Genomic DNA, 21251 nt, shown 5'->3' with positions numbered 1-21251 from the left:
AATCTTGTTTTTATGCCTTTTACCGATTTAACAACACAATTATATCTTAGAATAAAATTTTAATCTTGTTTTCGTTTAAAATATGCATGTAAACTTACATATATATATTTTGCTGACATTTCAATAATTTTGTAGCATTTTATTGATTCTAACAGAATAATATGCATTGTTAAAAAAATTCATGAATTTTCTTGTAGCATTTCTTTGATTTTTGCATATATTTTGGCAACTTTACCAAGATCTTCTAAACTTTCAAGAATCCATCATATTTTTACATAAATAAGTTGGATTTAAATACTATAGAAGTATATAGATTTCTCGCAAAATTTTACATTTTTATTCTTTTACATTGATGATTTCGTACCATTCAATGTTTATTTAACATGTAAATAAACATGTTAGCCGATCATGAAATATATGTTAGTGCAAAATTCTACTGCCTCTTACATTTTTTGTTCTTTTACATTGGTCATATATTCACCCATGTCAGTCAAGCATTATATGGATACACTCAAAGATCATCAAAAAATATAGCCGACATCGTTGTGACATTTCTAACATTTCAATTGATCCAGTAACAACAAAGTTAATTCAACCCTCTTCCTTTTGCGATTGTAGCGTTAAATCTTTGGCTAACATTCTATGTGAAAAATGTTTATAGTTAGATTTGACCACAAATTCATCTACGTGCAGAATCACATACAACCACAATCTTCGGCAATTTCTGTCAGTAAATTTGTAAAATAAATTAGTGTTCAAACAAGTATTTGTAATTCATGGAATGATAAATAAAAAAAAAAAGTAAAAGAATCGAAATGTAAAACTTTACGAGAAATCTGTACTGTTCTACTACCGATAAAGTCATTTTGAGAGTAACGCTGTTATGTTTGTAAAATATGTTATGTTTTGTCAGAGTTTAGACAATATTGGTAAAATTTCCACAATTAAAGAAAAATAAAAGAAGTTCTACAACAACTTTGAGGGTGGTACCGACTACATAAACAAACTCGCTCATTCAAAATTACAAAGCGTAAATGATTTTTTGGGTAAGTCAGAAAATTACAAAAATGTAATGCTGTTACAATTAAGAAAATGCAAAATGTTTGCAAAAATATCTAATTACTTTGGCCAGCGCTTTGGGGAAAGCTAAAAAGTTTCCGGGGTTTGAAATTTTAAAGGGAATATGTAAAATTTTGAAAAGTTTCCAGGGCAACATATTTTATGGGGAATATGGTTCAAAATAAAAAAAACTCTCCACTTCACCTCTCTCTCTCCACCTCATCTTCTTTCTCCACCTCATCTTCTCTCTCCCTACCATTCTCTCTCTCTTCTCCGATTAGGTCGCCGGCCGGAAAATTTTCCGGCCGGCGACCATGAAAAAAAAAATTCACTCCTCTCTCTCTCCCTAGAAACTCCGACGAAGGGGGTTCCCTTCGCTGGAGTTCCGGTATGTTGAAAGAAAAAAATAAGGAAAACAAAAGGACCTTAACTTTTTTCTTCGAGTTAAAAACTATGAAATTGAATATATACATATATATAGAGAGATAGAGGAAGATAGAGATCACAAATCTAAATACTTCGATGACTGAAAGTTCATTACTGTCAGCAAATCTGTATTCTCTAAACTTGTCAAGAACTTGGTTGTCAGAGGTAAAAGAAAAGATTATAATTAAGCGTGAGTGTTAACATCGCTGAAATTGATTGCTCATGACACACATTATACAAAACGAACAAAGCACAGTTTTAATCTCAATATGCATATACATGAAAATTACATAAGCTTATACGTGAACTTATCGATTAAGCGGGAAACCTTTGGAATATGGATCAATCTAAAACTATGAAAATTTATGACTAACTTATAAAATTAATAGTTAGATGGTACTAATCACAAATGAAATATTAGATAGATGATAAGAAGTAAGTTTAGAAACCGAGCTACACTTATTGACAAAAATTGTTTAGACATTTTCGACCGTATTAAAATCTAACACTCAGTTCGCAGAATAAAAATGAGAGAAAACTAACGAAGTTAAAAGTTATTGACCGGAAGACTTGAAATAATTACCCGAGATTAATCTTTTTGGAAATCCGACATCTTGGAGCTGCTGGATATTTCCCTGTTTTCCTAAAACGAATATCTCAATTTATCGAATACCTCGGTTGCAGAGAGAAGAACATAACATGATTAAAAAGAAATATTTCTCCGAAGTAATAGTTTGCGTTTCTTAAAAGACCGACTATTAATAGGTACATTTCATACGAAAAAAAAAGCTTCCACATTAGTTGTCACCGACTTGTAGAAAAATACTAACATTGGTTATATATGAGATATTGATAAACAAATAATAGCCGGTCTTTTTAAGCTAAATAAAAGTTTAGGTTATTTTCCAAATGGCCCCCAACTTTGTGACCAGCTTCCTGTTTGGCCCCCTACTTTAGCAATAATTCTCGTACGGCCTCCTTTTTCCGTTATCTTTAACATTCCATTACTCTCTCTCCTCCATCTCATTTTCTCTCTCTACCACATCATCGTCTTCATCGGCAGGGATCGCCGGCCGGCAACCTTCAATATTTTTTTCTCTCTCCTCTCTCTCTCTCTAAAATTTTCTCCTCTCTCTCTAAACTCCGGCGAAGGGGGTTTCCCTTCGCCGGAGGCCTGTTCATCACGAACAGACCATGATCTGGTATGTTCGTGATGAACAGGTCTCCGGCGAAGGGAAACCCCCCTTCGCCGGAGCTTAGAGAGAAAGAGAGGAGAAAATTTTAAAAAATATATAAATTTTTTAGAGAGAAAAAAAAAATTTGAAGGTCGCAGGCCGAAAATTTAGCCGGCGGGCGACCCCTGCCGGTGAAGACGATGATGTGGCATGCTGAAATGATGTGGCAGAGAAAGAAAATGAGATGGAGGAGAGAGAGTAACGGAATGTTAAAGATAACGGAAAAAGGGGGTCATACGGAAATTATTGCTAAAGTAGGGGGCGGCCAGGCAGGAAGCTTGTCACAAAGTTAGGGGTCATTTGGGAATTAACCCTAAAAGTTTCGAGTTGTTTGTTCAGAACAAATAAACTTCAATGGATATAAATTATAAAGTGAATACTATGACTAACAAATGTAAGAAAAAAAATGAGGAAAACAAAAGAACCTTAACTTTTTTCTTCGAGTTGAAAACTATGAAATTGAATATATATATATATATATATATGGAGAGGAAGGTAGAGATCTTAATAAAAATATTACAAATCTAAATACTTCGATGACTGAAAGTTCGCTACTCTCTGCAAATCTGTCTTCTCTAAACTTGTCAAGAACTTGGTTATCAAAGGTAAAAGAAAAGAGGGTTTTTTGAGCTTACCCCCTCAAAATTAATTGGTAATTGAGTTTATCCCCTTCAGTAATTAGTAATTGAGCTTACCCCCCTTAGATTTACTATTAGTGACAAAAACAGAAATGTTATGTTTGGCGTACGTGAAATAATTGCGACTACCAAGAACAACTATTATTCATTATGATTCCTAGTAGAGATTCTATCTCATTCTATTGTTTGATTTGGTTCGATTATGATTATTAAAGATTGATTTTATTTAAATATTATTTACTTTATGATTTTATTATCACATAGCAAACATATCTTTAGTAATTTAGATACAATATCGAAATTTGAGGGGGTAAGCTCAAATACCAATTATTGAAGGGGATAAACTCAATTACCAATTAATTTTTAGGGGGTAAGCTCAAAAAACCCAAGAAAAGATTATAATAAGCGTGAGTATTAAAATCTCTGAAATTGATCACTTGTAAGGACACACATTATACAAAACAAATAAAGCACAGTGTTAATCTCAATATGTATATACATGAAAATTACATAAGCTTATACATGAACTTATAGATTAAGCGGAAACCTTTGGAATATGGATCAATCTAAAACTACGAAAATTTATGACTAGAACCTATTCCTTCAACTCAAGCTTCTCTGAGACGAGGTAAAGTATCATCTCTTACATTTACCACTTTCCCCTCAATTTTCTAGGGTTTAACAGATTTATGGTTTTATCTCTCGATTATTTATAGGAAATTGATTGGATTTGTGAACAAAAATACTTATTTTTTTTTTACTATTTTGATTAAATTACTACCTTCCCTTTCAACAAAAAAAAAAACTACCACCCTTTCCGTCATTGCGTATGTAGAGATCTGAAGCATCATATATTATGAAGTAATAATTGTACGCTTTACTAACTGGATTTGAACTAAATTAGTTAAAACAGGATGCTTAGGTTTTAAGTATTTAATTACCCAATGAATCTATTCCAGACTCAATTTAGTCAAATCATACAGTTTTGTTGAAAAATACATTTTTTAAAGATTAGTTTCTAAAACGAAGAATCAGATTATGTGAATTTTCACTTTCGCTATGCTGCATCCTGCAACAATGACAAAGGATAAAACGAATTTGTCCTCCGCACACAAGACTCATAAATAGATTGGTAAAATACAGTAAAATAGTAGGAGAGACATATTTTGATCAAATCTATTCAACACACCAACCTGACGTCAGCAGGAGATTTCTTCCCTCTTCTTTCCCCTCTGGAAAAACCCTAAACCACCATTAACAAACCACTATCTTACTCCATCCATCTTCAATCTCAACACACATGCAAGCATAGATTCTAACAGATCCATCCTTGTAACCGTTAGATCGAAACTTTTGAAGACAAAAAGGCAAGATAGTAGAAATTAACACCCAATAAAGACAATTGAAGAAGCTGAGAGAAGAACAAGAAGAAGGGATAAGAAGCATAAAGTAGAAAGCATCATTATACTCCTAGGGAATCAGCGAAAAGCCAAGGTATAATTACAGTAGATAAGTCTCGGTAAGCGAGGTAAGTAATTAAGTTTATTTACATGTGTCAAGAGTAATTAAACCAAACTAGGTTGTTCATTATCCCCCCTCAAGCTTGCGCCGGATTATTCGTCTCCTCTTACGTTTGGGTTATTGAGATTGGTCGTTTCCTTTCTAGTTTACAAGTGGCTGGTGGTTTTAAGGTTTTCGCCCTTTCCCTAGGTTCATTAACGTCTTTCTGTGGTTGGAGTCTGGATTTAGTGAAGACTCAGTTATCGAGATCATGCATGCAAATAGCTTAACTACCATTATACCTTGAGAGATCTTTATTTCTGTTCTCTGCTTCTGTCTATTTGAGTCGGTTCTTATCCTCCTCCCCTTTCATCTTCCCTCTCTTCTGTTAATGTCGAACGCTTTTTCTAAGTTCCATATAGACGAACTTTCTGATAAGATGGCCCTTCAAATGAATATCTCGGAATATGGTAACTTAACTATAGCTTACCCTAAGCCTTCGGTTAACAAAGATTTGCAAGAGATTGAGGCTGGTTTTGTGGCGAGATTGTGTTGCTCTTATGATTATGGAAGAGGTTTTATTAGGAGAAACCTCTCTGCTCAATCTCGGTTCTTTAGAGAATGTGAGATTACTAAAGCTCCATATGGTCCTAATCATTTCATTATCAAACCTAGAAGCTTGGTTGTCATGAATGAGATTAACCAAGGGAGGCCCTGGATCATCAGGGGTCTGCTAGTGGTTATGCAGGAGGTAGATTTCCCACTGAGTAAGGAGGCTCCAGAACTGATGTGTGAACCTATGTGGTGTAGCTTTGCGTGTCTTCCTTCAGCTATTCAGAATCGTCATGATCTCGATATCATCTTTTCTTGTATGGGTCACATAATGCAAGTACAACCGAAGAATTTTAGTGTGGTGACTAATACTTTGATTCGCATCCAGTTCATGTATGATGTGAGGACTCCCTTGTTAGCAACGTTGAATTCTATTTTTACTGACGGAGGTAAGCCAGTCAATTTCAGTTATTTGCGTTTTCCTAAAGCTATTTGTCATCGGTGTCGTATTATCGAGCATTCACCTGTCTCTTGTATCAAGCCAAATGTCAGAGCCTCTAGTTCTAAGATGGATATCTCCCCTTCCACTAACCCCACTGTGCAGAACTGGGCTTTATCGGTGGTTCCTTCCAATGTACTGGGCAAGGATAAGGTTCCTATCTTGGAACAGAATATTAAGAATAGTTAGAGATATGGAAATTAAGGTAGAGGAAGGGGAAATCCACCGATCATTGGCTAAGAAAGTTAGAGATATGGATTTTGGTGCTTTTGGTGAAGGTAGCAGTGGAGGTATCAGTAGACACAAATCAATTGTGGAGTATGACTTAGCCCACTCCAACCTTCCTAATTGGTATTTCCCTCCACCGGAGTCCATTGACAGTCAAGAAGAGATCATATCTTTGCGGATTCTCTGTTAGTATCTCCTGGTGATGCTTCAGATGCTAGAGATGATGAGGTTGATGAACAACCTAGTTTGGTCGATTAGTGTCTGTTGTCTTGTTCAGTTTATCTTTTTTGTTAAGTCTTGTTCAGTTTATCTTAGTTCTGTTTCTGTGATTAGCATGTCTAGTTGTTAGTCTATTTTGTGGTTGGGTGTTGCCCTTTAGCAGTTAGTCCTTCTGTTGCTCCTCCTGGTATAAGACAGGAGTAGTGACAGCTTTTGATGTTTTGATTGGCTATAGTTTGATTGTAATTGGACTGATATTTTCTGTTGATTATGCTTATTATCTGTTAGTCTTTATAATTAGTTCTTATTAGGTAAAGCTTCTTATTTGGTGGCTAGTTCTCGAGCTGGTTTTGGTTTTTGCTGTTTGTTGTTTCTTGCTGGTTTTGGTGGTCGGCCGGAGTTGGCCGTGTGTGTTTGCCTTTGTCTTTTTTCAGTTCTCTGTCGGATTTGCGGTGAAGGGGTGGGTGCCTTTAGATCATCATGGGTATCCAGGCCCCTCAAGATATCAGCCCAACTATCTTAAGTTGGAACGTTCGTGGCATCTCCTCGTTTACGACGAAGAAACACCTCCTAAACATTCAATCCCGTAATCAACCAGACATATCTATCTAGCCGAAACAAAGAACAAATCTCTTAACATCATGAAAAATATACGTATTGGCAAAGAATATGCGAGTCACTTCATAGACCCGGTCAACAAGGCAGGAGGTCTTGTAATGTATTGGAAACATAACGTCCAAGCAAAAATTCTTTTTTCGGACAGCAATATTATTCACATGGAAATTCAAGATACTCAAAATTTTAGTCGCTCCTTTATTACGGGCTTCTATGGAAGCCCATATAATAACAACAAAATGAAACCTTGGAAAAGGTTACTAGACCTTAACCCGGGTTCAGATATGCCGTGGATTGTTATCGGGGATCTTAACATCATTTTGGATCCCCAAGATAAGAGTGGTGGTAATTCGAACTCTAACTCTAACTCTAACACACCCAAAGTCAACAATATCATCACTAAACTTGAACTCTTGGACATGGGCTTTCAGGGCAACCCATATACGTGGAGTAATAGACAGTTCGCTCATAACCTGATACAAGAACGTTTAGACAGAGCTCTGGCCAACCAGCTTTGGCTTCAGAAGTACAATAACTCTAGCATCACTCACTTGGATGGGGTTGGTTCGGATCATCTACCGATTCTGCTTTCTAGTTTCGATCCTAATCATAAGCAGCCGAAACCCTTTAAGTTCATCCGTACATGGATGTCACATCCAGAGTGCCATGAATTCATTGCTAACAAGTGGGTCACGAACATTTACCCCCAGACTGATATTCAAGCCAATCTTAAAAACTTAAGTAAACATCTCACCAAATGGAATAAAAATGTTTCCGGCAATATCGAAAATAACATTAATAAGGTAGTGGCAAATATGCAGGCGTGTAAATGCAACAAAGAACATATTAGCCTTAGTGTGAGGCTAGAGGAGCTTTACAATGGTTAAAGAAAGAGGCAGCCCCGGGTCCTGACGGCTTCCCCCCTTTCTTTTTCAGTCTAACTGGGACACTATCAACCATGATATCTACACTATGGTTACCAATTTCTTTTGTACAACACATCTTCTCTCGGACACTAATCACACAAATATTTGCCTCATCCCCAAAACTACTTCCCCTCAAACGCCGGCAGACTATCGCCCTATTAGTCTACTGAACACTACATACAAAATTATCACAAAAATCCTAGCTGATAGATTTAAACAAACGCTAACCAACATCATATCTCCTTTTCAATTGGCTTATGTACCAGGCAAACAGATTCAGACAACATTATCATGGCTCAGGAGATCATCCACTCATTTAAAAATTCGAAAGGAAACAAAGGATATTTCGGCCTCAAATTAAATATGTCTAAAGCTTTCGATAGGATCGAATGGAATTTCCTCGAAGAACTCATGAGAAAATTAGGCTATGCAGAACATTGGATCAACATGATAAACACTTGCATATCACCCTCTTCTATGGCGGTTCTCATTAATGGTAGGTCAGGTCAAAAGTTCTACCCCACCAGGGGTATTAGACAAGGTGATCCCTTCTATCCTTTTCTCTTCACCATTACGATGGAAGGTCTCAGCAGGCTCATCTCCTCCAGAGTAGGTACAAATTCTTTTCTTGGCTACCCGACTAGCAATCCTGATCTGAAAATTTCTCATCTTTTATTTGCAGACGACTGCATCATTTTTGGTAGAAACTTTATGGATAACATTTAAAATCTTAAGAACCTCCTCCGAATCTTTTGTGAATCCTCAGGGCAAATGATTAACTATTGTAAATCTAATATTTTCTTTTCCAAAAATTCTCACCCTAAGTTCAAAAGGATGATAACTAGATCTCTCAAAGTCAAATATGCCTCCACTTCGAAGATATACTTGGGCGCACAGTTATTCATAGGGGCGACCAAAACAAAAGTTTTCAATGAACTGATAGAGCAGATCAACAAAAAACTAAACAAATGGAATCACTCATTCCTTTCTCAGGCAGGCCGTATGGTGGTTATATCTTCCGTGGCTGCGGTCGTACCTCGATACCAGATGCAATATTTTGCACTCCCTAAAAGTGTAAGTAAACGCATAATGACTATCCAAAAGTCATTTTGGTGGGGTAAGTCTAAAGGTATTTGTACTAAGGCCTGGACCTCTATCTGTCTTCCTAAAAAAGAGGGAGGTCTAGGTATACACCTTCCTGAATTAGATAATAAAGCTTTTCTCAGTAAACTCGCGTGGAGATTACGCACTGAGCCTAAAGCAATGTGGGTCCAATTGTTAAAAGCTAAATATTATCCCAATACAGATACACCAGGTCGTATTAAACCTTACCATTCCTGGATTTGGAAAAACATTAACAAATTCAATGATCAAGTTCAAGATCTTGCATGCTGGGAAACACACTCGGGAGCAGATATTAATATTTTGAAGGACAAATGGATACCAAATCTTAATACTCCACCTCCTAACAATAACAACTCAAACCTCGTCAAGGTTTCACAACTCATTACAAATGATAATTGGAATGAGAACATTTTAATGGAAACTTTTGATACGATAACTAGAAACTTGATTAAATCCATTCCCATTGGTAGTAATGGGAAAGATCAAATTAGATGGCAATTAACTAATTCAGGAAAGTTCACAGTGAAATCCATGTATTATCATTTGAGAAACAGCATTACCACTAGCCCTATCACCAACTATAACTAGAGTTTCATTTGGTTGATTCCCACCATTCCGCGGATCCAACTCTTCATCTGGAAGATTTGCAATAAAGCGTTACCCGTAAAAAGTCGGGTTGGTAAATACATAGGTAATGATCTTATGTGTACAAAATGTTCGATCATCGAAATGATAGAACATGCACTACTTCATTACCCGATGGCAAAGAACATCTGGTTCTACTTTAATGTTATTTCGGAGAACATTAATTCGATAATAGAATTGATCTTCTCTTGGCAGGACTAATCACAGAGTAACACGAGCTCTAATGACACTCACTTTGCAACGATTCTATGGAATATATGGGAAATGAGATGTGATAATTGCTTCCAAAATAACATTACAGAGATTAAGACAGTCATCACAAATATCAACAGTTTCCCGGGAAAATCAGTGGAAAAGAATATGAATAACATTTCCAAAGCTACTAAATGCCAACTACCTATAGACCACTACATCAAGATTAATGTTGACACCTCTTTCATCTCAGTCGTAGAAAACATTGGGATAGGTCTCATAGTTCATAATGCAGAATCCAGATTTAATGGAGCATACGCGTCCTCGGCGAGAGCAAGAAACAATGAAGACGGTGAAGCTGTAGCCATATTACAGGGTCTTATCTGAGCCGAAAAGAATAATTATAGAAGCATAACTATTGAAAGCGATGATATCGACCTTATCAATCGTCTCAAAGATAATAGGCATATCTTTCATTGGCACTCTAAAATCCATATCAAGAAGATCAGAGAAGCAAAAAGAAGATTGGAATGTGTTCACTTCAGCTATACAAATAGAAAGTTGAACGATCAAGCAGACAAGCTTGCTAAATGGGCGAGGAAGAAAAATAGGTCTAAGTCTTGGAAAATTGTTCCATCTTTTTTAATTAATAAGTATTGTAATAGTGGACTTATTTAAGTTTTTAATGAATGATAGACTTAACAAAAAAAAAACAACATTTAAGATAAATGTCGATACATGATAAGTCCTTACAAGCAGGGCTCCTGAAGAAGAAATATTCTCCCGAAGAGCTTAAAGGATAACAATTCAAACAATGAAGGGAACAAAACGAATTGAAAGTTCAAACTGTTAAAAAGTGGATTGGCTCCATGATGGTGGTGGATTTATGACATAGATTGCAACTTAATCAACATCAAACATCCAAGCAGACAAGGATACAAAAAAAGAACAATCAAATATAAAGTGTATTGTTTAAATCACATGAGCAGAAATAGGATCATTACCAAGTTCGATAACAATTTCAAAGAATACATAAATTGTTAAATCATTCATAATGCAATGAAGTAATGGAATTTATCTTAGATGAACTAATAGTGACAACCAAGCCGTCAGATCTCATAGCTCAATCTATAAGTCATTGACAGATTAAGCAATGGTTTCCATCAAGAGCCCTGAACCACCAAATAATAAGTTGACGTACATAGTATATAACACAAACACACACACACAAACATATATATATATATATATCAAGAGAGAGAGAGAGATATTTGGTGGTGCTGGTGATGATGCATGTGGTGGTGGTCCAAACCTCATGACAAAAATCCATGCCACTGCTCGAGAAATGAGTTCTTCATCATCCGGCGCAACACAGGTTTCATTGTACAGCAAATACTAAGAACTTCAAAAAAAAAAATGAATGTTTGTAATAATCATAAATGAATTAGATTGACCCATGGAGTGATAAAACATTGCAAAGCTACTTAACATCTTGAAAGTAGGGTACTATCTATAACCTCTGAAATACGTAACATTTATTCTGGATTAACTCGTCCTGACTATGATGCACCCGTACCTGATTGATAGCACAAGTAAATGAGGTAAAGGTGGTAGGGCAGTGCAAGGTGCCCTAAGATCTCGTAGCTAATTGTTACCATCTCGAAAGCATAGATATAATGTAGTAAGCAGTGAATTGAACTTCAATAAGCTAATTGTGACAATGGTGCCCTCAGATCTCATAGCTATTAAAATCATTGACAGTATAAGCAATGGTTTCACAACAAGCCCTGAACCACCTAATATTAGTATGTATATATATATATATATATATATATATATATAGAAAGAGAGAGAGAGAGAGAGAGAGGGAGAGAGTGGGGTAAGTGATGAGGATGGTGGTGGGAGTGGTACAAAGCTTGTCATGAAAAGTCCATGCAACTGCTCTAGAAGATTAATTTTCCATCACTGGGCACATGGCACAACATAAACTCGATTGTACTTCATCGAACAAAAACATGCCAACACAACAAGAAGCATAAACAGGTTCATAAGCAACTACAAAATTCAATTCAAGCAATTGTTAAAGTTATCTCAACGCATAAGGTTATCACCCCATTGGTATTTCTATTACTAGATTTTCAAAAAATAACGATATCAGGTAATTCGTAATTGATTCAAATGAAACAATGCACAATAGATGTGTTCCCAGGCAATGTTATAACAAACTTTCAAGGAGTAAGCATCAAGACACTCATCGAGGCAAGCCGTCACCTGATGCCTCGATGCATACGTATCTCAACACAAAGTCACCTGTTATTTTTGAATTGTTGGACACCACTAAAATATTAGTAGTAATTTGTTTAGTGAACATAAAAAACTCTCTTATGCAAGGCCGCATACACCTCGACTCGCCTTGTGAGACGAAACTGCCTTAGGCCTAAAAAGTTAGTTTAAAACATCGTTCCCCAGTCAGATCTCATTGCTATTTAAGTCATCAACAGTATCATAAGATGCAGAAACCAGCTTTTTGACATTAAGATTTCCCATCTAGGCCATAAATCCTTCCTAAATGGGATCCATCCAATAAAATAGACAGAATCAAAACAGTGAATAGACTCAGTAAAAATAAAAAATTTAACACAACATTTTCATCATTGCCCTCAGATCTCATAGCTTATCATGATCATTACGGTTTAAGCTAATGGGTTCCAATACGAACATTTACACATCTCATCCTAGTTTTAATAATAATAATAATAATAATAATAATAATAATAATAATGGTAGTAGTAGTAGATGGTAAAGATGAAGATGATGTAAAAGTTCGTAATGAAAACCAATGTAAACCGCTCGCAAAATTTAGATTTCCATCATCGGGCAATAAAGATTAGAGGTAAAAGAAGTTCTTTGAAGAAGCACTAGAGATTACAGGTAAAAGAAGATACTTACATAAGAAACTGATTGAAGAAATTTTAAACAAAGAAGTTAGAGAAACGGCTGAAGCAAGGGAACATGTCACCAGAAACCCTAAATGGCCAAGTTTAAATAGAGGATAAAACGGTTTGGGTTCTCCAGGTTAGAACCGCCCCAGATGCGCTGAACCGAAGTAATACGGTAAAGGGGAGCGGCGCCCGTTAAAAATTGCTATTGGACCATTAATCTATAGGCACCCCGTACGTTTTTGTCTTTTTCCATTGGTGTGCCGACCGTGTGCCCAAAGGGACAATTGGAGGGATTGGGCATTGGGGTTAGCTCATGGTTTACACGACCCGACTATTATAAAAAAACTAAAACAAAACATCTGACTATTATAAAAAAACTAAAACAAAACATCTCTGCAACAAAAGTTAAATGCATCGTTCAAGTACAATTTAACCAAAAAATTATACGTAAAAGTTAAATGGCAAAAAAAATCAGCCCACCTAGTTACCTGTACATTTCACCACAATAAAAAAAATTGTTAGTTATTCAATCCCCACGACTAATAACCAACTCTAAGAGTTGATTTGAAAATTTTCATCAAAAAAAAAAGAGTTGATTTGAAAACTATATTTCGGGTAGAATGCGTCTCCTTGTCAATTTTGTCTCTAACAAGTTCCAAGCAACATCGTGCCTCAATTGTTGCATATGTCGGCCATTGTAATGCGAGTAGAGGAAGTATACCACCAAGTTTAACGGAAACAAATTAATCGACATACCTAATGCATATCATTTCATGATTTTGGGACAAGTTACCTGATGGTGGAGTATTCGACACTCTAAAGTTGACACTATTATCGGATTTCATGGACTACAAGAGTAAGATTTATTCACTATCACAATGTCACTCCTAGTGGCTAAGAAAGTTGAGCTCGTGAGATCGTTTAACCTTAGCGGCTAACCCCTCGACACTGATGCGCTCTACCTCTATAGCTACATCTTCCTCCGAAGACATTACAACTTTCAAAGTGATTTCGAAAGTAAATTATGGTGTGATTCGCGAGGAATCGAGTTTAGACTCAGTTTACCGAATGATGGTGATTTTTCTAGAGTCAGACCCTTCCTCTAGCGGTGATTTGTTGATGTCAAAATTTATCTTTCTGGAATCAGTCAGAATGACGAGACTGCTACTTTTAATCTCGTTTTTGCTCCATCTCGATCATGAGGGGGGGGGGGCAAAACCTGCAAGGAACTCGAAAACCTCTCTGACGCTCAAGACAGTCAGATTACCCTTGCGGTTAAAGTATTTGAATATTAAGTGAACTTGAGTTATGGAGGTGTAACTTACTTGATTTCTCTCCACTTTGAGAGGATCTGTTTACCTTTTACAGGTTTCTTCGACCGACTACAAGGAGGCACTCTTCATGAGGCGGTTGGGATTCATCGTGTTGGATTAAATTTGTTATTTCTTAGTTTGAAGTTGTTGGGATTCCTCTTTGGGATCATCTCGTATCTTTGTTAGTTAGGAGTTACCTTCTTTAAGGATTCTTGATAGATTATGTTTTCGAGTTTGTAGATCTTTTAGGAGAAGTTTTTTTCCTTGAAAGACTCTTGAAGCTTAAGTTTATCAAATACTTAAGATCCCCATCGACTAAGATCCTTGATAAGATTCAGGAATAAGTCGGTAAGCATTAGGCATTTTACTTCTATGTTTCGGGATTGAGGTATCAGCCCGATGATTCGGAGAAATCTTATTAGAAGACTTCAAACTCATGAGGGTACTTATCACCATCGTCAATCTTTGACTAGCAATTGAAGGAACATTGAAATAAGTTTGACGATGATATTTGGTCTTGTGAGAACTCTTGCTAAGAGAGGTTTAGCCTCTCTTGGATGGAAATTTTTGGGTATAATTGAATGGGTTGCCGAATTTATTGAAGTATTAAAGTTGCACCTTTAACGTATTCAACATGGTAAAATTCATTACCATCCTAGTCACAAGTTTCAAAATGAATTGATATTGACTTCTAAGACTAAAAATTGATTGTTAAGAGAATTCAAGATGACAAGTATTTTTCTATTATACTTGATGGTATGACAAATATAAGTCATTAAGAACCAACAACTCAACTAAAAAATTGAAGAACTTTTTCTTGGGTTTTTTATGTTAGAGACAAGGTGGAAGACACATCAAGACATGGTTTACAAGGTGGAACCAACAACTCAACTAAAATTCATTACCCTCCTAGTCACAAGGTGGAAGACACATCAAGACATGGTTTTATTTTAGTATCTTTAAGAATGAATTGAATAACCTCCATCTAAATATTAATTATGTCAGAGACAAGGATATATCAATGGTCTAATATGAAAGAAAAAAGTGTGCAAAAAATGTTTGAAATAAATCCAAAAGCATTTTACACGTCGTGTGGTTGTCATAGTTTAATCTTGTTTTTCGTGACATGGCTAACTCGTGTCCCGAAGTGATTAGTTTTTTTTTTTGAATTATTCAAAGTATTTATGTATCAAGGATTAGTTTGAAACCTTATTTATGTGTTATAACACTAAAATCTGTATCAGAAACTTGATGAAAGTGGAGTAGATCAAGAGTGTTGAGGAAACTAAATTTTAAATTCCATTTTAGCATTGTTGTTTGACAAGTGATGATTCTAAAATGGTTCATGACGTAGAAAATATATTAAAATAATACTTTGAAAATTTTAAATTCCATTTTAGCATTGTTGTTTGACACAATATTTTGTTTGCAAAGAACCTTGTCACCAAAATACTTTAAACCGAAGATATGGATATTAATGTTGCATTAGAGTAATTGAACGGACTCATTCGTCATCTTGAAATTTATAGAGAAGTGGTATTTGAAGAACTCATGGTTATTCATGGAAAGAAACAATTTGTCGAGAATGCAAGTGAAGGTGATGTTGGGATATTTCACATTTATAAACATGAATCAAACATATTATCAAGTCTAAACAATGAGAACAATTCCAGGAGTCATATTTGATGAATAGATAGATGAAATTTAAATAAGTTACTTACTTGAATCATTGGAAGCCATGATGATGATGATGATAATGCAAAATTTTCTAAACCTAGCGAGATCTCTTTAGTAATTTTGACTGAATGGGAAGAGAACAAGATCAGAGTCTCACGGGAACTTCCAATCAGTTATTGGAAGTTACAAAAATTATCACTGAAGAGCCCATCATTTCTTTAGTAATAATACTTAAGGGCTCTACACAATAATTTCTACACTATGCCCCCCACACAATGTAACTGACATTAAATAGGTCCATATGATAATTAATTGGACTACTAAGGACCCTTGATCGAAATAACCAATGTATTATATATTATGAGTCTTCATATTAAGTCCACAAAATCATGAGTTTTAAAAAATACTAACAATCACCCACTTGGACTCTATATGATCCTGAATTATAATACGAAAACTTTAGTGAGCGCATAAAAAGGCTATTTCTGAGCTTAGAAATATCACGTCCAATCTGGTTCATTAATCACATTAGCAAAGGATCAAAGCGGTGTTCGTCGCATTTGTTCATGACTAGACCTTCAGTGGTCACTTTAGTAACGTAATTAACAACATAGTGTGGATGTGTAGCTTGGAAATTACATGTTATGTGATCTAAACATGCCTATTCCCAACAAATCGAGCGACTCCATACAATCTAACTTTTTCAAAATGATTCCTCAATAGAAAGTTGTAGTACTTATTTTCAGAATATTGAGATAAAATACATACTTCTATTAAAACTTAAAACTTGTACAAGATCAATACAGAATACAGTTACGTTTAAAGAACATAAATTGAAAAATCTAATAAAATGACCTAATAAACTCCCACTAATCAATGATATCAAGGGGTCCTAGAATCCCCATACAGGCCACATGTTCATAAAGCACTTTAGGTGGTAAACCTTTGGTGAATGGGTCAACTATATTGGAGTTTGTGTCAATGTGCTCGATGCACACTAAACCATTCTAAACTCTATCCTTTACCGCAAGATACTTTATGTCGATGTACTTAGACTTCGAAGACCTTCTATTGTTGTTCGAGTACAACTGAGCTGCTTTATTGTTACAATAAATCTTCATTGGTCGTTCGATATTATTGACTATTTCCAATTTAGATACAAAATTCTGAAACCTTATAGCATGATTAGATGCTTCAAAGCAAGCTATGCACTCCGCTTCCATGGTTAAAGAGGATACAAGAGTTTTCTCAACGTTTTTCTAAGAAATAACCCCTCCAACATCATGTAGATGTATCCGGATGTTGACTTTATACTATCAATACATCCGGAAAAATCTGAAACGAAGTATCCTACAATCTCTAGATGATCGTTTCTCCTAAAGGTGAGTTTGTAATCCTTCGTCCTTTGTAAATATCTCATAACCCGTTTCACAGTCTTTCAGTGATCTAGACCTGGGTTACTCAGATATCTGCCCAACATTCCTACAATAAAGGTCAAATCAAGACGTGTACAAACCTGTGATACATAAGACTCCCAACTGTAGACGAGTATGAGATCATCTTCATTTCTTTCTTCTCAAGATTCAGTTTTGGGCATTGGAGAAAACTAAAATTATCACCTTTTGCCACAGGTGTATCTCCTGGTGAAAACTTTTCCATGCCAAAGCGTTGGAGAACTTTATCGATATAAGTTTTTTGAGAAAGACTGAGGATGCCTTTTGAGCAATCTCGGTCTATCTGAATACCCAAAACAAATGAAGCATTGCCAAGGTCTTTCATTTCAAAATTATTTGATAGAAAAGCCTTAGTTTCAGCAACAAGCTTACATCATTGCTTGCTAGTAGAATATCATCTACATACAACACCAGGATAAGAAATTTGCTCCCACTTATCTTGAGATATATGTACTGATCAATGATATTTTCCTTAAAGCCAAAGAAGGTAATAATCTCATCAAATTTCAGGTATTATTGACAGGACGCCTGTTTTAAACCATAAATGGACTTCTTTAACTTACATACAAGCTGTTTAGAGCCACTTGACTCAAAATTATCAGGTTGTACCATATATAGTTTCTTCAATGTTTCCATTAAGAAATGTTGTTCTTACGTTCATTTGATGGAGCTCTAAATCATAATGAGCTACCAATGTCATGATAATCCTTAGAGAAACCTTCGTGGAGACTGACGAGAATGTCTTTTTGAAGTTTACTCTTTCCTTTGCGTAAAGCCTCTAGCAACAAGACGTGATTTATATCTTTCAACGTTACCTTTTGAGTCCCTTTGGTTTTAAAAATCCATTTGTAACCAATTGGCCTCGCCCCTTTAGGTAACTCGACAAGATCGACTATACCACACTCACTCAAATATAGGGCGAATGGTCTTTGATGTTGTTCCCCTGAAATGTCGTATCAGCCGTAGTATTCACCTTCACGGTCAGATTTCACGGCTTAAATCTTCTTGCCAAGTTGGCTTTCAGCTTCAGCTTTGAATATTTGGAACTTGTCCAGTAATTCAGACTTCTCCTGGATAAGGTAAAGGCATCCATAGCGCGAGTAATCATCAATGAAACTAATAAAATAACATTGTCCATTCCATGATGCCTTAGGAAATGGACCACATATATTCGTATGTATAAGTTCCAATGGTTGAGTAGCTCTATATGCTCTTTTACCTCGTTTGTTTGTTTGCCTTTAAAACATTCTATGCAAATTTTATATTCAGAATCGTTAAGGGAGTTAAGAATTCCTTCTGGCACAAGTCTCTTGATTCTCTCCGGAGAGATATGACCTAATCATTTGTGCCACAATATGCTGGATTTCTCATTAGCTAATATCCGTTTCGTACCCAAAGTGCTAATATGTAAATTTTCATCACAATTAGACTTTATGGTGTTTAATAGATACAATTTATCAATTAAGTTACCAGTACCAAGTACCAACAATATCAGAATTTAGAAAAATACTAAATAATAAATTTTCAAATGAACAAGTAAAACCAGATTTGTCCAAACAAGAAAAAGAAATTAAGTTCCGTCTAAATGACTGTACACCAAAAGTATTTTCTAAATACAGATAATAACCAGTACATAACTGAATTCTAAAAACACCAATAGCTTCCACTTTAACCACAGCTCCATCGCCTACGAAGATGTATCATTCACCACCAGGCGACGTTCGATAGTGGAGACAATCCTTCATAGTGACACTAATGTGAGTAGTAGCTCCTATATCTATCCACCATGTGTCACTTAGTACAATAGCTAAATTAACTTCAGAATAAATAAAGTTAAAAAATACACCCTTTTTAGCACATCATGCGACGTATTTGGAACAATCCTTCTTCACATGAAAGGTCTTGAGACCTGTATTCCTTTCCCTTTAGTCTGTGATGTTCCACCCACTGCAGTTGGTTTACCTTTAGATTTGTTTCTCTTGGCAAACTTCTTGACTCCTGAGGTTGAGGCAAAGTGAACACTTTCTGACATTTCCCGATTGATCCTCTCTTCTTCCTGAACACACTGTGCTATGAGCTCATTCAAACTCCATTTGCCCTTCTGAGTATTTATGAGATCTTCAGTGTGTTATACTGGGTAGGAAGTGAAATGAGGATCAAATGAACAAGGATGTCATCTGATAGTTCCAACTTGAGTTCCCTGAGTTTGGTAACCAGATTAGACTTCTCCATAATGTACTCTCTTATGTTCCCCTTTTCTTTGTACTGCATGGTCACAAGCTTTGTTAGTGCAGTGCTTATCTCCACATTTTCACTCGCTGTAAAGCGATCAGAAAGTTGCTGAAGGAACTCCTTAGCGCTTGTCTCAGTCAAGCCACTGCTTATTGAGTCCGGAATCGAGTTTTTCATGATCATTAAGCTCATACAGTCCGACCTTTCCTATTTTTCAAAAGTAACCCTCTGCTCACAGTTACTTAAGTCGGTCAGAGGTGCTAGGCCGTCAGTCCTGAGAGCAATATCCAGATCCATACAACCAAACACGATCATCACGTGGTTTATTCATTTCTTGAAATTTGTGGCTAAGCACAAGAATGTTGTTCATGTTTGCAAAACTATAAAAATAAAGGATAACAAAATGCATAGACACTCAATTAGAATTCAAATTACATCAGACAAAAATTAACAACAATTAAAAAAACGACAAAAAAGTTGCAAATTGTGGGCCCATTTTAAGATATCAAGTGTAACATTACTACCTAGTCTTTGGACAGAGATAGTAACTTACTACTAGTGATACTCTCAGATATTGATACAAGATCTACCAAATGTTGTGCCTTTCTTTGGACTGACATAATAATCGCATGACAACTAAACATACCACATATCCTTATCATAAGGCAATTTAAGACTTCCCTTAGACTGGTCAACGTAATCTTCCTTTGGGCCAATTACTTCACATGGACTAAGACATGTTTATCTACACCAACCATAACATTTTACCCAACAAGGGTCACCTTGGTGACATGTCAGTTCCATGTCATAATTAGTGCAATAACCATCTAAGTTCTTGACAAAATAAAAATATTGGTTACAAGATTAAATTAATAGCCTAACCTTATGTATAATGATTATAAATATATATCAACATATATTCATTTCATCAATGTCTAGCAAATGTTAATTCATGATAATCAACTAAAGAATTTCAAATCATGCATAAAACAGAAGGCATTTTGGAATTCCATTAAAATTTTGTTAGACATGTATAATAACAACCAAAAAAATGTCTATATATTTGGAATCAAAAGTATCAAAAAATTAAATTGTTACGGTATCCAAAACAATTTTTATTCAGTCAACAAAAAAAATACAGTAGGGCGTGATGGACTGTTTGACCAAATCTTGTTGAAAGTTGTATCAGGGGAGACAGAAATTAATAATTAATCAATATGTATCTCGACCAAATTAGTTAACAGAATCATGAAACCAAAATAATAGTAACTGATCCATAAACAAGAATCACAAAAGTCATCATTCTTTAATAATAATACTTAAGGGCTCTATACAATACATATCTGCAATGTGCCCCCACACAATGTAACTGATATTAAATATGTCTACATGATAATTAATTAGACCACTAAAGACCCTTGATCGAAACAACCAATGTATTATATATTATGAGTCTTTATATTAAGTCCACACAATCATTAGTATTAAAAAATACTAACAGGTGCATCAATGTCAGCTAAAAAAACATTGAGTTAATTACTTAACATACATATTAGATAAGAATCTTTCGGATTTGAGAGGTTTTAGAAGTACAATCGAAATATTTGTTTTTCAGCTTGGATTTGACAAGTCAAACTTCATAGATGATGGTGATTTGAGAGATTCAGTGATTGCCTTGAAACCTTTTTAAAGCATAATGGGTCATATGATATAAACGGGTTAGATTTATTTTCTGAACTAAAAGTGTTAAAGCGTCTTTTGCCATAAGATATCG

The 21251-nt window shown here is 35.5% G+C and overlaps 1 protein-coding gene and 1 long non-coding RNA gene across 2 annotated transcripts; one reads left to right on the top strand and one right to left on the bottom strand.

The window, feature by feature from the left end:
• Window positions 1-7255: 7255 nt before the first annotated feature.
• LOC147537852 (uncharacterized) lies at window positions 7256-7858 on the top strand. The gene has a single exon (XM_086642865.1). The coding sequence runs from the start codon at window positions 7256-7258 to the stop codon at window positions 7856-7858; it is 603 nt and encodes a 200-aa protein (XP_086498991.1).
• Window positions 7859-10878: 3020 nt separating this feature from the next.
• Window positions 10879-12880, bottom strand: LOC147537851 (uncharacterized). The gene is made up of 2 exons (XR_015226307.1): window positions 12809-12880; window positions 10879-11261 (listed from the first exon to the last, which is right to left on the bottom strand). It is a non-coding gene; the product is annotated as an uncharacterized LOC147537851 (long non-coding RNA).
• Between the last annotated feature and the right edge of the window lie 8371 nt (window positions 12881-21251).

The sequence above is a fragment of the Eschscholzia californica genome, unplaced genomic scaffold (genome assembly GCF_041429995.1).
Source record: "Eschscholzia californica isolate CP2 unplaced genomic scaffold, dmEscCali1.0.p SCAF_5, whole genome shotgun sequence".
NCBI lineage: Eukaryota > Viridiplantae > Streptophyta > Magnoliopsida > Ranunculales > Papaveraceae > Eschscholzia > Eschscholzia californica.
The sequence above is the reverse complement of the archived record's forward strand: the minus strand, read 5'-3'. Positions and strand labels throughout refer to the sequence as shown.